This window comes from Athene noctua, chromosome 7 (genome assembly GCF_965140245.1).
Source record: "Athene noctua chromosome 7, bAthNoc1.hap1.1, whole genome shotgun sequence".
NCBI classification, from domain to species: domain Eukaryota; kingdom Metazoa; phylum Chordata; class Aves; order Strigiformes; family Strigidae; genus Athene; species Athene noctua.
The window spans coordinates 13,668,449-13,681,656 of record NC_134043.1 but is presented as its reverse complement, the minus strand read 5'-3'; the positions used below and the strand labels follow the sequence as shown (position 1 = coordinate 13,681,656).

Here is a 13,208-nt window from a genome sequence, read left to right as displayed (position 1 = left end):
TTAAAGGCCCACATTGTGGAGACAAAGCCTTCACAACTGTGAAATACACTATCTGTCTCCATAAGGCACATATATATTACTGACTTCTCACTATAGTCATCTCTCATGAATGACTGACACTATAAAACTATCAAGGTCACCTCAGTGTCCGCTGGCTTTTCAGTAAGTTCTGAAGACCTATGAGTCCCTCTTTTCTTTCAGACCAGTTGGAGCTCGCACAGTGGTTCAAGACCTCGGCCACATCTTCAGTCTGCCGCAGGTAGTGTGGAATGCCCCCATTCCTGGAACCATAGGAGCGCTCCGAGCAAGCACTTGATGCATCACTGTTAGCATCATCGTCGGAGTACATCCCATAGGGTTCATATCTTCTTCTCACTGGCTTTTTCTGGAAAAGGGGAAACTCAGACTTAGTAAGGTATACATATGTTACATCAGTGCTAGAAGAAAAACATTCTATCCGTAATCACTAAAAGGGAGACTAATGCTATTGTTATAGTGACACAAGTGTTTAAAGACGTCACCAGCACTGCCTGCTTACCTCTCACAGTAGAGCAAGACAGATCCCATTGATTTCAATGAGACTATTCGAGTGACCAAGGGGACCAGGGCCTGCCTTCCCCAGCATAAAGGCAAGATGCTTATGCCCTCTGGAATTAGCTACTGGTAATGAAAGCATATGTTGTCTTACAGACAATAACAGTTCCATTGTTATAGATTCTACGATGATACAGTCTCTATTTCAAGAAAAAAAAAACGGTAAGGAAGAAAGAGCTCAAGGAATCTGTGCTGGCATGCACAGTCACTTTGATATTGATAACAAAGTGACTCTAGAAATGCACTAGGATATAGGAGATGACAATTTCTCTTGTTAGTTTGGGCTAGGATTTTTCCAGAGGCTAAGGGAGTTAAATACTCAAATCCCAGTCATTTCCATAGTGTGGCATTGGAGGACCTGATTCCCTCACATACATCTTTGACAACCTCAATCCTTATAGAAGGGATATTAGAATCATTATGGTAGCAAAACCAATTACATGCTATGCTACAAAACAAACTCTTAAATGAACCTTAAAAGAACAGGACTGATAAAACAATGTCACAAAAAGACTGTGTATATTCTGAAGTGTTTGCTACAGAATTCCTTCCAGTGTCCAGTCCTGCAGTTCTTGGACTTGTGAAGCCAGCAGAGTTTTGCTTCCACTAGGACTGCAGGATTGAAGCGTAGAAATTAACTCAAGTGCAGTATCATGGGCGTTAGCAACAGGGTGGGGAAAGTTGGAAAGTAGAAATAAAAAGTCAAGAAAGCACTAGTACCTTGCTCCTGGAGTCTCCTAAGAGCTGTAGGCAGGAAAATATTGAAGGGTGGGAAAAAGCATAGAGAATTATGTCAGAAGCTTATGTAGGGTTTGTTTTTGCAACAAAAATGTATAGCAAATGCGTCTTAGCAAATTAAAAAAAATACAGTTTACGCAAAATAAAAGTGGGTATAATAACGCCTGACTTTATCTCCTGTCGCACTACTCATATAGCCTACAATTTCCATTAGGGAGCTTGGAAGTGAGAATATCTGTTAATAAGTTTTTTAAAAACACATCTATATACAGCACCTCTTTGCTTACTTTTCAGAAATGCTGCTATTTTTTTTTTTTCATGACAGATCTATATACAGCATCTCTTTTTTCAGAAACACTGTTCTGGAAGATACCAGAGGTTTTGGTAATGATTTATTTCCCCATGTATTATTAGTATCATTTGGCTTTAGAGTCTTGGAAAGAAATTCTGATGTCAGGAAACCACTATCTACAGTACAGCACATTTAATCAACTTCACTTAACCAAGTTCTCTTTCAACCTACAGTTCTTACACCACACTTTTTTGAAGCTTAGCTTCTTTTAAGACCCCCTGGCTGGCACCCCTGGCTTAAAGGCCTTACTTAACGTCAACGTTTCCATCAGTCTTTGAGTTCTTCTAACAGATCGAAGCACTGATTCCCAGTATAGACTCTGGGGGGTTAGGTCAAGTCCAGCTCTCAAACAGAAGCAGAGGATGCAACAAGAATTGTACACAGGGAGTAAAGGTCACAAAATGACCCACTGTGTTTTGTTTAAACTACGTATTTGGCTGAAGCCATTTTTGGAGAAGTTCTTTTCATTTTCTACTAGAGGGAAAAGAATACTCCTCTGAAAACAAGGCTGCTGGGTAAAAGCTGGCATCACATTACTGTCCCAAAAGGAGCCTGAACAGAGCTTGTAAATTGCTGTTGTGAAAAGACAACCAAGAAAAAGAGCAAATTGCGGTGGTGGGAAGGAAGGGGACAACAAGATCGCATTGCATCCCCTAAAGTCATACGAATCCAGATTGATCAACCAAGTCAGCAGCACCACTTAAGTTTCCAGCTAGACTTAAGGATTTCCCTTTAAGTGTTCAACCCTTTGCGATTTTAACATTCCAGTATGTTATTTAGTTTAAAAGACTGACATATTTAAAAGAGAACTCTGTCAGTCTAGATAAAGATTAAGTCACACACAAAGAGATCACAATGATCAGCAGTGAACTGAAATACTGTGACCCTCTTCTCCCTCAAGAAACTTGTATTCAGCAACTGCTCACATTCAGCGATACAGCCTGATTTCATTTACACAGGCAAACCATCACATATAATTATGCTCTAAACTTCTCTGATGGCAAATATAAGGTGCTGAGAGCAGAAGCTGGCTCACAAGCTACTGTATTTGGTAATGAAAATGCCCACTAATGATTCAGACCACTAAATGCAACAGTGTCATCTATTACATATTGTCCTACCTTTGTATTATTCAGGTTGTTTTTTTACTGGAAAGACAGATTTTGTAAAAGTCACATTTCTCTAGAAGCACTTTAATAATAATCTAGAAATGGAGGTGACATGAGCTGGGTCATAATCAAATATGAAAAGGAAAATGTTAGCCATCCTTCGGGAAAGTTAACTAGGAAATGGAGAAGGACGTGTCTCAAACTCTGGGGACATGGTTCATTCTCCATAAGGAGGGATCTGAGATACCTGTCTCAAGATACATAAGGAAATCCTCCCCTCAGCTCAGGTCTAGAGCTGGAAAAGATCCAATACACTGGTACCCAACTAACGCTGCACAATTAAATTGCTCCTGCCTCTACACATACTCTCTTCTCCAAATACTCAAGGTAAATCCAAAGGCTTATCTTAAAATTTCTCTTCTGAATAGCAGAAAACACTTTCCGGGTTCTAGCCAGATAGTACAGCAAGATTATACAGGACAATAAAATTTTTAAAAAGTAAGAATAAATTTCCTTGGAAATGCACTGAAAGTACTAGCAGCAACCTAGACAAATACACTTCAATTTACCTGCATGAGATGTATTGATTACAGGCAAGCCAAGTTATGAACTGATCCGAATTCCTAGCCAGGTGCAAATAACAAAGGGCAGGAACTTGTGAAATTCTCAGTTCTTGTTGAAACCTGATCAGGAATCGACACTAACAGAGAAGACTGTTTTTCTGACCAAGTCTTCACGCAGGTAATAGGATTGAAGGAAATCTCTCACCCCATGGGTGCCAAGCACCCCCACGGTGCCGTGTACATCCTCTGACAGCAAAGTGAAAAACAAACAGATGATTCAACCCATCCTGCAGCTCTAGCACCGAACCACAGTGCTCTGTTTGATAACAACTGTGGAGAACTAACATGAAACAAGGAAACAAATGTTGCTGTCAATATACCCAAAGACAAAACAGCAAAACGTAGCTAACTCTACAGCATCAGGCACTGGCACAATCAGAACAAAGCTATTTAGAAAGAGGAGAATGTACGTACAGGTAACTTCAAGCCACTTTCCGGTGTCGGAAGCATTTTGTATTTTTCCTCTTACCAGTGCATCGGCCACAGCAGCCTCCAGGTCTGTGCTTGTGCTCAGGACTCGCATGGCATTCACAGAAGCAGGCATCCTGCCTGGCTGTCCGAGTCCAAACCGGTCTGCACAAAAGACAACATTGAAAGGGATTGTTAAATGAATTCACATTCACTTGGAATCCTAATCAGGTGCCCAAGCAGCTCTCCCCACGGGCTCTGGGAACTCACAGTGCTTTTCCATTAAACACTCTTTTATCCCACAGCTCTACAGAGTTTGCCATTAGAGTAAGAAATAAACTATTGTTTGTTGGGCCCCAGAGACAATTTGGGATCCTCAGGGCAATTTTTTTTTTTTTTTTTTTAAAGTTGGGAAGCAGGGTATCTATTTTGTGTTTCTTTTTACAAAGAAGTTGTTTCAAAGTTTTATTTTAATGTCAGAGGCAGACATGCCGATCCCCATCTGGCACTCAGAAATTAAGAGAAAGCTTCTCATTAACTTCAGAGAGACAGGATCATGCCCAGTGTCAGAACATGTTAATACCTGAGCACTCATCCATCCTGCAGCTTTTTCTCAGGCAAGGATGCAAGACTAGCAGCATCAGATTAGCCTATTTTATACCTCAAGGCTTGATTAACCAGTAGAATATCCCTCTACACCCCACACTATAAATATGTTTATTATTTGCTTGTGAAGTGACTCCAATTTTTGTTTTATTACTGTTCCTGAGAAGCAGTTTAAATGCCATAAAGCTCTATGACATACCAAAACTGATTTTTTCATTCAAACAGTATCATCCTTCTCCCTTTGAATTTGATGGCAAAGCTCTCAATGGCATCCAAAGCAACAGGATTCAGTCTAAAATGGCATTTACACTCCTAATACTAATTAGTTTCATTTGCCCAGTCTACCAAAAAAGTTACTGAAATTAGTTCTTTGGGCAAAGGCTAAATTCAGAAAGGCGTGCTAGCAGGGATATGACAGAATCAGTGACTTGAGTACCACAGGCCAGGCTCTGGCGGCACAGTCCTTCTATACAGGAGTAGATCAGATACCGTATTACTGGGATTCTGGCTTTGGACTGTAAGCAGAAAAAGATTGGTTTTGACATTCAAAGTTTTTGTTTCAACATGGGCTTGTCTTTGCTCAGGAAGGACTGGGAATATCCCTTCTGGGACATACCTTACACCTCTGTCCCCTGCACCCACACGTGCCAATAAAAGCTTTGCCAGCAAATTTAGTGGTGCACAAATCAAGCTGCATGAACCCATTTAATAGACCTTCAGCCGATCCACACTGGAAGCAGTCATCAAGCAGCAAGAGAGGGATCAAGTCACATGGGTCTTTTGTTAGTTCATGTATATTTAATTTAAGGAAGGAAAAATACCATTTATCATAATGTGTAACTATATTGTGGATTTCCACAAAACTGAGGTCAAAAGTGATATTCAGCAGCTTACTGTATTGTTTGGGAAAAACACTGCGCTTACCACAAAACTTCATTGCTTTCTTCTTTAAAAACCTACTGCACTGAAATATCTTTTAAGGATTTAACTCACACTGACATGCAGAATTTAAATCAGAGACTGAAGTTTGCCTACTGTCCTAATTCCAAAACTTTACCTGAGTGTGACAAGGCTTAAGATCCTGAGGGGAAATAGGGAAGATTTTTAAAATCTAAAGTATTTTGAGGAAAAAACCCAACTAAAGACTAGTATTTATTTGAAACAGAAGTATTATCTATCAAAATTTACTGTTTCTCAGAGTTATGTACCCAGACAAGACATTTCTGATTACAACAAAAGCACATTTTCTACAAAACACATTACAAGGGAAAAAAAATAAACAAACTTCTTAGAACTACTGCCAAAAAGTAATCAAATCATGACATTTCACAAAGAAATAAAAGTTGTATGTGTTATTACTATCCCCTTTTTTAATGCACTTGTGTTGAAGAATGATTTCAAATATTTAGGTGAAAGAATACTTCATCCCTAAAATGGAAAGATCTGTACACTCTTAAAAGAAGCACAGAGAAGATGCATTAGGTCAGATTAAAACTAAAGTCACTACTACAGAGATAAACACTAGAAAGATGTACAGAAGGCAAGTGTTTTCCTAAGTGTAAAAGATATCTAGTACAGTACAAGGGTTGTAAATGTTGAGACAAGTTCTGGACTTGGTTTTATATTTAAACCCAACTCAATGACATCAGTTAAGTGTTACTAAGATCAGAATTTGGCTTTAACTTCTGAAATAACATGGCATCAAAAAATACCACTGCCATTTGTTTTCATGTAAATTTAGTATTACATTAGAAAAGGGAAGATAGTTTGGTTTATTTTTAATGAAGAACAGAATGACAAAATAATTCAGTTGTAGATCAGTTTAAACACCCAGCATAAAGAAACAAAATTCAGCTTTTTTAACAAATTAAGTACAGTGTGGCATGCTGGCTTTTATCTGTCTTCATGGTTATCAGGAATTTTCTGAAATACTTCTTTCAGTGATTTTTAAATTCATAACACCCAAGTCACTCTGGGCTTTTCCCCAAGACACTGCTGCCATACTTGAGTGCAGAAGTTCGACCTTAGGAGAGACATCAGCATATCTCTAACGTGGGGCTGGGAACACATGTGGCTCCAGGAATAACCAGTACAGGTAAGGCCAATGTTATTGGGCAAGAAATAAGCAGAGTGTACTCTGGCCACATTCCCACGTCTCCCTGGCTAGATTCATTACACTTGTTACAAACTTGGTGAAAATTCCCAACGACCATTTTTGGCCTGATTTTGCCATTTTTAGGGAGATTTTGGCCTTCTTCAGGACATTGGTAACCATATAGAATTTGATTTTGCTTTGTACCAAACCACAGGAGCCAAGCACAGCTCAATAATCACAGGAAGGTGAATGCAAACAGAACTTAAATCTGTACTACAATTAAGGTATTTATATGAATCTTTTCAATTGCTTTTGTTAAATACAGATTCAAATTGTTACTGTGAAGAATGCCAGTCAAATCAGCTTGCATCAATTTCTGCCAAGTAACCTGATAAGGGAAATGTTTTGAGAGTTTTAGTTAAGTGACAGTCAGTTAACTAGACTTAAGAGAAACAGAATATTTTTCACTCCCTACCTGAAGGGGGTTCATTAATTAACTTTCAGTATCACTAATTCCTTATACAATTTTAGCCTCCAAGAAAACACTGAAGCCCTCATTTGCTGTATCATCTTTGTCCCCACAACAAAGTATACTGTCCCAAGCTAGCAGCCCTCATTAATTGTTTAAGACTTCTAGTGAAATATCCTGATTTCAGAGGAAGTTACAGGTTCTCCACAACTGCAAATCCAGCACAAAGATGGGAAAAAAGCAACTGGAATCTGCAGATTTTTCTCATTATATATAAGCATTAGTCTTCTGATGCAAAGCCCAGAGAAATTAAGGGCATCATTTTTTCAACAACTTCCAGCCACTTTGGAGAAGGCCTTCAGAATTATATGAAGGATGGATCAGCACGTGTTATGTTCCCAAGTTCATTTTAAAAGCACATCAGGTGCTTAATTCCTGGTGGTCTTGCGTATTTTAGAAAGGATCCCACCAAGAACTTTCGTTAACAGAGACAGGAGTTCAGAATATTGAGTAATAAATGGGATGAAACCCACTGGGATCCAGTCCTAGACACTGGGAACTGCTACGCTGCTAGAGAGAAAATATAAACACAAGCTGCAAGTACTCTGCATCAGTCAGGATTTAGCCCATGCTGCGCAACTGATCCAATTTACAGAATTGAGAAAGCCCTGGATCACCCTTTGTTTAAACACTGTTCACAATGTTCCTAAAATACATAAAATTAAAAACATCCAATAAATGAAATTCAAAACAAAAAGCCACGTTGAACAAAACAGAACAGAAAGCCCCGCAGCGGTGAGAAGCACATGCCAAGTGCTGGCTGATGCACATGACGGCAAATGTTAAGATGGTGTAAAACAAGACTACGTATAAGAAGCGGATTCATGCAGTTAGCGCTTGTTCACCTGACTGCCCAACAGAATCAGCAGTGGAGAGAGCACTAGTGGACCTGGAATGACGTCGAGAAGCTGCAAGTAGAAGGAATGGCAACACCCACAGGATTAACACACATTTAACCCGAGACAGAAAAATGCCACAATCCAAAGGGGATGCGTGTGACCGCTACCGGTAAAGGTGTTTCATAGTGACAGGGAAATGACGCTGTGTATGAATGCATAACAGATACAGTGCAAGCCCCACAGCGACGCCTCCGTCTGTAGCTTCCCTCCCGCTTTCCCCCATGACTGTAAACACGATGCATGACAAAACTCATTTGTAACAGTCCCAAACTCAGTGCAGTTCAGCAAAAAAACCCCAGTGCACATCAGTCACATTCCAGACCCACAGATCTGGAAGACGGCCATCATGAGAACGTGGAGCACATAACTACAGAGTAGGATTTAGATGTAGCTGATCTAAACCCCAAAGTGAAGCCGTGACGAATGGTTAGGAATTGTGCTTGCAGGTATTTTTCCACAACATTCTAGCCTATGCATAAAAAAACAACACTAACAAAGAAAATGAGTAACGTAAGTAGAAAGAGTCATACAGGGAAGTCGGCCAACCACTGCATATGTCTTTGGGTTGGGTTTCTTTTTCAAGTAAACACACGTACACACGTATCGTAGCTGTTGCTACTGCCAAAAGTCTCTTGCTTTTAACAAATTCTCCATACGTGTTTCTTGAATCTAAGTATGGACGTGCACCGATAATCTGAATATGCACACCATACACCCATGTAGAATTACACCACACGTATACAAATTGTTAATAGCAACAAAGCACACAACAGTAGCAGAAGAGCTAAAGCCAAATATAGCTACCACTTCAATTCCCAGTTGTCAGCAGCACATCAAGCACAAAATCCCTTCAGAGAGGTTTTCAGTTCTTGGATTCAGCATAGAGGCGAGTTCTTTATGACAGCAAATGGAAAGCTGGTCCAGCCATTTCCAAATTACATAAATTTAGTTTCTCTAAAGAGGTTTTCCCTGTCTCTAGCAATAACATGCTTACCTAGCTCAAAGCAACTGACCCAAGAAACTGATTGCTTATTTGAGCAATTCATCACCACAGACTCACTGAAGGCCTTGTTGCTTTAATATCATTACTAGTGCTGTCAATAAACTGAAAAAATAAAGCAAAATCACCTTCCAATACAAATAGGCTTTGTCTATTATGCATACACATGTGCAGTAGAAAGAGTCTTCTGTTCAGGCAAAACATTTATACACACAAATACTAATATTACAAAACAGAAATCAGCAAAGTGAGAAAAATAAAATTTAAGTTTTTTCCCAGGCTGTGAGAGCTTGACTAAAACCTACGCAGAATACGCAATGTGGTCTTTTAACTATGGAGAACACATGCATTTATTCAAGAGAACAATCCCACTGACACTGTAAATCAGTCATGAAAGATTTGCAGGATCAATGCAGGATTATGGACTGAACTTCACAATTAAGATTCTGAGCTCGCGATTGCTTTCTCCCGAGCCATCCACTGTGCCCTTGTGGACATCACTACAAAACAGAGGCCCATGAAGAAACAGGAATAACCAAAAAAACCCCAACAAAAATAGCACATCTCTGCAAGGAGGCTGAGTGCAGAGCGACTCTTCACCGGTGTTTCCTAACAGGAAGCAAGACATTTGGTGCACAAGACATGCACACCTGCACAGCAGCCCCAAAACAAAGCAGAGCAATTTGCAAGGTCAGGATGTCAGGGTTGACACTGACCATGATATCATTTAAAAGCAAGAATCCTGTTGTTTACACATAGCTAGCTTAAGTATAATTCACTAATATACAAGTTAATCTTTATGAGCAAAAATAGACCATGCACAGTAGGATTATATTATTTTAGCATTAATGTAGATTAACTGGGTTCTAGAAATACTGTAATAGAATCATATTGTTTTGTTTTAAATTGACAAATATACATTTCTTCCAGATTAATTACACACTACATAATTAACAAGTTCATGAACATTTCCAAGCTTAAAGCATTTCAATTAAAACACAAGAAAAAAGACAACAGGGTAACAACTATATTGAGTTACTATTATATTGATACTTTCTCCCCATGTTACCTTAATGACTAATAAGAATGTATTTCTAGAAATTCATTAATCCTCAGGTAAATAAATACCATGAGCTAAGATGAAATGACCTGTCCGCCCCCCTCCTCCCCCAATAAAGTTTGGAACAAACAGTGTAATAGACATGTAAGCAAAATTTTATAGGCAGTGTACAAATCGGACTCAGTAGTCCTGGTGGTGTATGAAACTTAACATCAGCTGTGATTCTGGTACACTGCATTCATTTTTCACAACAAGGGCTCAAGATAGTATTTCAATTAATGTATTTCCAATAAAATAAGCAAAACACAGCACAAAGGCATAAAACACTAACGAGTTAACCTTGAAATCCAACCTGCTTATACACATTGGCTGGAGAAAAAAACTTCATCCAAATTGAAGCTAGGCAGGTAACTACAAAAACAAGCTACAGTTACTTCATTTAATCAATAAAAAGGTCATCTATTTATTTTAAAGAGCTATGAACCAAGTTCTGAATGCTAAGTCCTCCCATTTTTTCACCAAAAATTGAGATATTACAGATAATGCAAATACTGTTTTATAGCTCAATATAGCTCACAACAATGAAGTTTAGAAGCCAAAAGCCCCTCTAATGTTAACTTGAAGATTCCACTCTATACCATTGAAATCAGTGGGATTTTTGCCCATGATTTCATATGGATGAAGACAACCAGCCTCTGTGCTGATGGACAAATCAATAATGACAACATCTATATAAGTTTAAAAGATTAAAGTACAGTATATTAATCAAATACGAGAAACAAACAGAAAAATTTTGCCCATCTGTCTCTATTTTTCATAGCCTTTTCGCACTATTGGATTAAAGTTGCAGAATTAAGCTCAAAATGCTATGTTCCACTTACACACTACATCATATACTTGTATTTTTGTCACTATGTGCAAAATAGATCGTGTAATACCATTCTTCAGTCTTGATGAAGTTTGTAGGAGCTTCTTTCTCACTTTTAATACCACTGCTATGAAATTACTACATAAATGAGAGGGCCTGGAGATCAACTATATTTCACGTCTGAGATGACAAACAAGTCTTGCATACAACAAGTGATGTATCTGGTTGAATATATGATATGGTATTTGATCAGAAACATTAACTATCCTGCTGTTTGCAGCATTGTGCAGAAAAACTTCTGCATGTGGTAAGTGTAATGAGATTTTCTATTTGTACTGTACACTTAAGCTGCCCATTAGTGATGCTCTTTTAAAACCTCAGCCTCTCTATAATTTTACAGTGCTTGAAAACGTTTCCTACAAAATGGCATGTGCAACTTGTTAACTGATGATGGATAATGTCGAGTAAAACTTCTATAAAAAAGAGCTTCTATCTCTACTGAAGGATTTAGTATAAAAATTATATACTGTTACTGTACCTAGCTGTAAAAAAATCAGATCATGAATGGAGTCACTCAACAACAGGCTACGATGCTACCAACTACTTCACTGTGACACAGAAAATGGAGGCTTGCTCTCCCATAGATTTCCATCAGTGCTGTTAAGTGAAGCAGAGTAGCCTATACAAGCGGATTTTATGAAACTAAAAATTACAGAAGTTCAAGCTAAACTATTTTCCTGCTAACAGTGAAATGCTGAGAACCAGAATTGAAGCATGCAGAAAAAAACAGAAGGGAAACAGGGTTGGAAATGGGGAGTGTGTCAGAAATCCAACAGAGGACAGGAAACAAGCTCATTCCACCTGGCAGTGTCTTGAAAGGGCAATCAGAACAAGGGAAAAAGGAAAAAAAATATTGACCCTTAAAGCTCCAATGCCTACATGTACTCACCAAGTGGAGGAAAGCCCCGAGCAGGGCTTGTATCTCGACTGCTCTCACGGCTGGTATCACGGCTGCACCCCTGACTCATGCTGGGTCGGGGGATACGACTGCTCCGTGCTAGCATGCAGCATGGAGAGTTTCAGAGAAGGTGAACAAGTTTAATGAGGACAAAAAGCTCAAAGTCAATTCACATTTCTGTTAGTTACGGTAATTATTACATTAGTAATTATGATTTGCAGCAGCTTGCTCAGGCTCTTTACAAACCAACTACCTTACATGCTGAGCTGTGTTTGCGATGTGAAATTTCAGTAGCATTAAGTATCTGGTTGACAGTCTGCTTTTTTCTTAAGCAATCCAAATTTTGTTATTCAAGTAGAGCAGGAATCTTCAATCATTTAGGGGAACTCTACTGTTACAAAACATGCAGAACAGGTGAGTCTAAAGAAACCCTTCTGGAATATTTTTTCCTTAATTATAAGATAAACACCCTTCTGGAACAAAACAGCAGGTCAAAATTTTTAAAAGTAGTCACAATACCAATATGCTATTTTTACACAATTTGCCTTTCACAAGGCAGTTTTGCCACAAACAAATATCCTAAGGAAAACAGGTGTATGTATTGTAAGGACTTGCAGAGATATTTTTCTCCAGTGAAAGATACTGGGAAAAAGCATTTAGAACCTGAATATCTGAAAGACAGGTTAAAAAGTGGTTTGAATCTTCAGGCAGTAGCAAGCTTCAGTTCTTCAACAGAAGCTAACTTCTTCTCTTCAAACAATTCAAAAACCTTATGGTTTTATATTCACACAAGTTGAGACATACGCACACTTAAGGGGAGCTTTAAACTATATTCCTTAGACAAAACCCTAGATCAACAAGACTCTTATCTTTGGTCTGGCAGCTATCAAGTGTTCAATTTCCCACAGCCTAATTAAGGCTCCTGTCTACCAGCTGTGTCACGGGAACTCATCATATGCACACTCTTCATTTGGCCAAATGCACAGTAGAAGATAGAAGATTAAGCTGCTTTCATAATCAAAAGCAATCCCACTGTTTAGCTGCAGTTTTGTCCAAGTAGGAAAAACAGAGTTAGGCTCTTAGCAGGTTGTTTAACATAAAGGATTTTAATTTTATTATTTTATAAAATGAGCATTTTAAGTATCTAAAACTCGATGATTCCTCTGCAAATTCTGTGTCATTTTGATATGAAAGCTGTTGTAGAAAGTTTTTTAATAATGCCTGCTAGAGAACACAAAGTTTTCTTAGCTAAAGGAATAGCAGTTAATTGTCATGAGTTTACCTTGAAGAATTTAATGATTAAAGAGGGGTTTCCTTTGCTGTTTTGAAAAGGCAGTAACATGTTTTAACTGTTCAGAAAAGCATTTAA

At 38.6% G+C, this 13,208-nt stretch overlaps 1 protein-coding gene across 1 annotated transcript in view; it reads right to left on the bottom strand.

The window, feature by feature from the left end:
- Positions 1-13,208, bottom strand: part of CLASP1 (cytoplasmic linker associated protein 1) — a 187,536-nt gene that overhangs the window by 53,436 nt on the left and 120,892 nt on the right. The window contains exons 23-26 of the mRNA XM_074911577.1: positions 11,831-11,938; positions 7,900-7,962; positions 3,886-3,989; positions 141-385 (exon numbers count right to left, since the gene is read on the bottom strand). Of these exons, the coding sequence (XP_074767678.1) occupies positions 141-385; positions 3,886-3,989; positions 7,900-7,962; positions 11,831-11,938 (520 nt within the window). The remainder of the gene's footprint in view (positions 1-140; positions 386-3,885; positions 3,990-7,899; positions 7,963-11,830; positions 11,939-13,208) is intronic.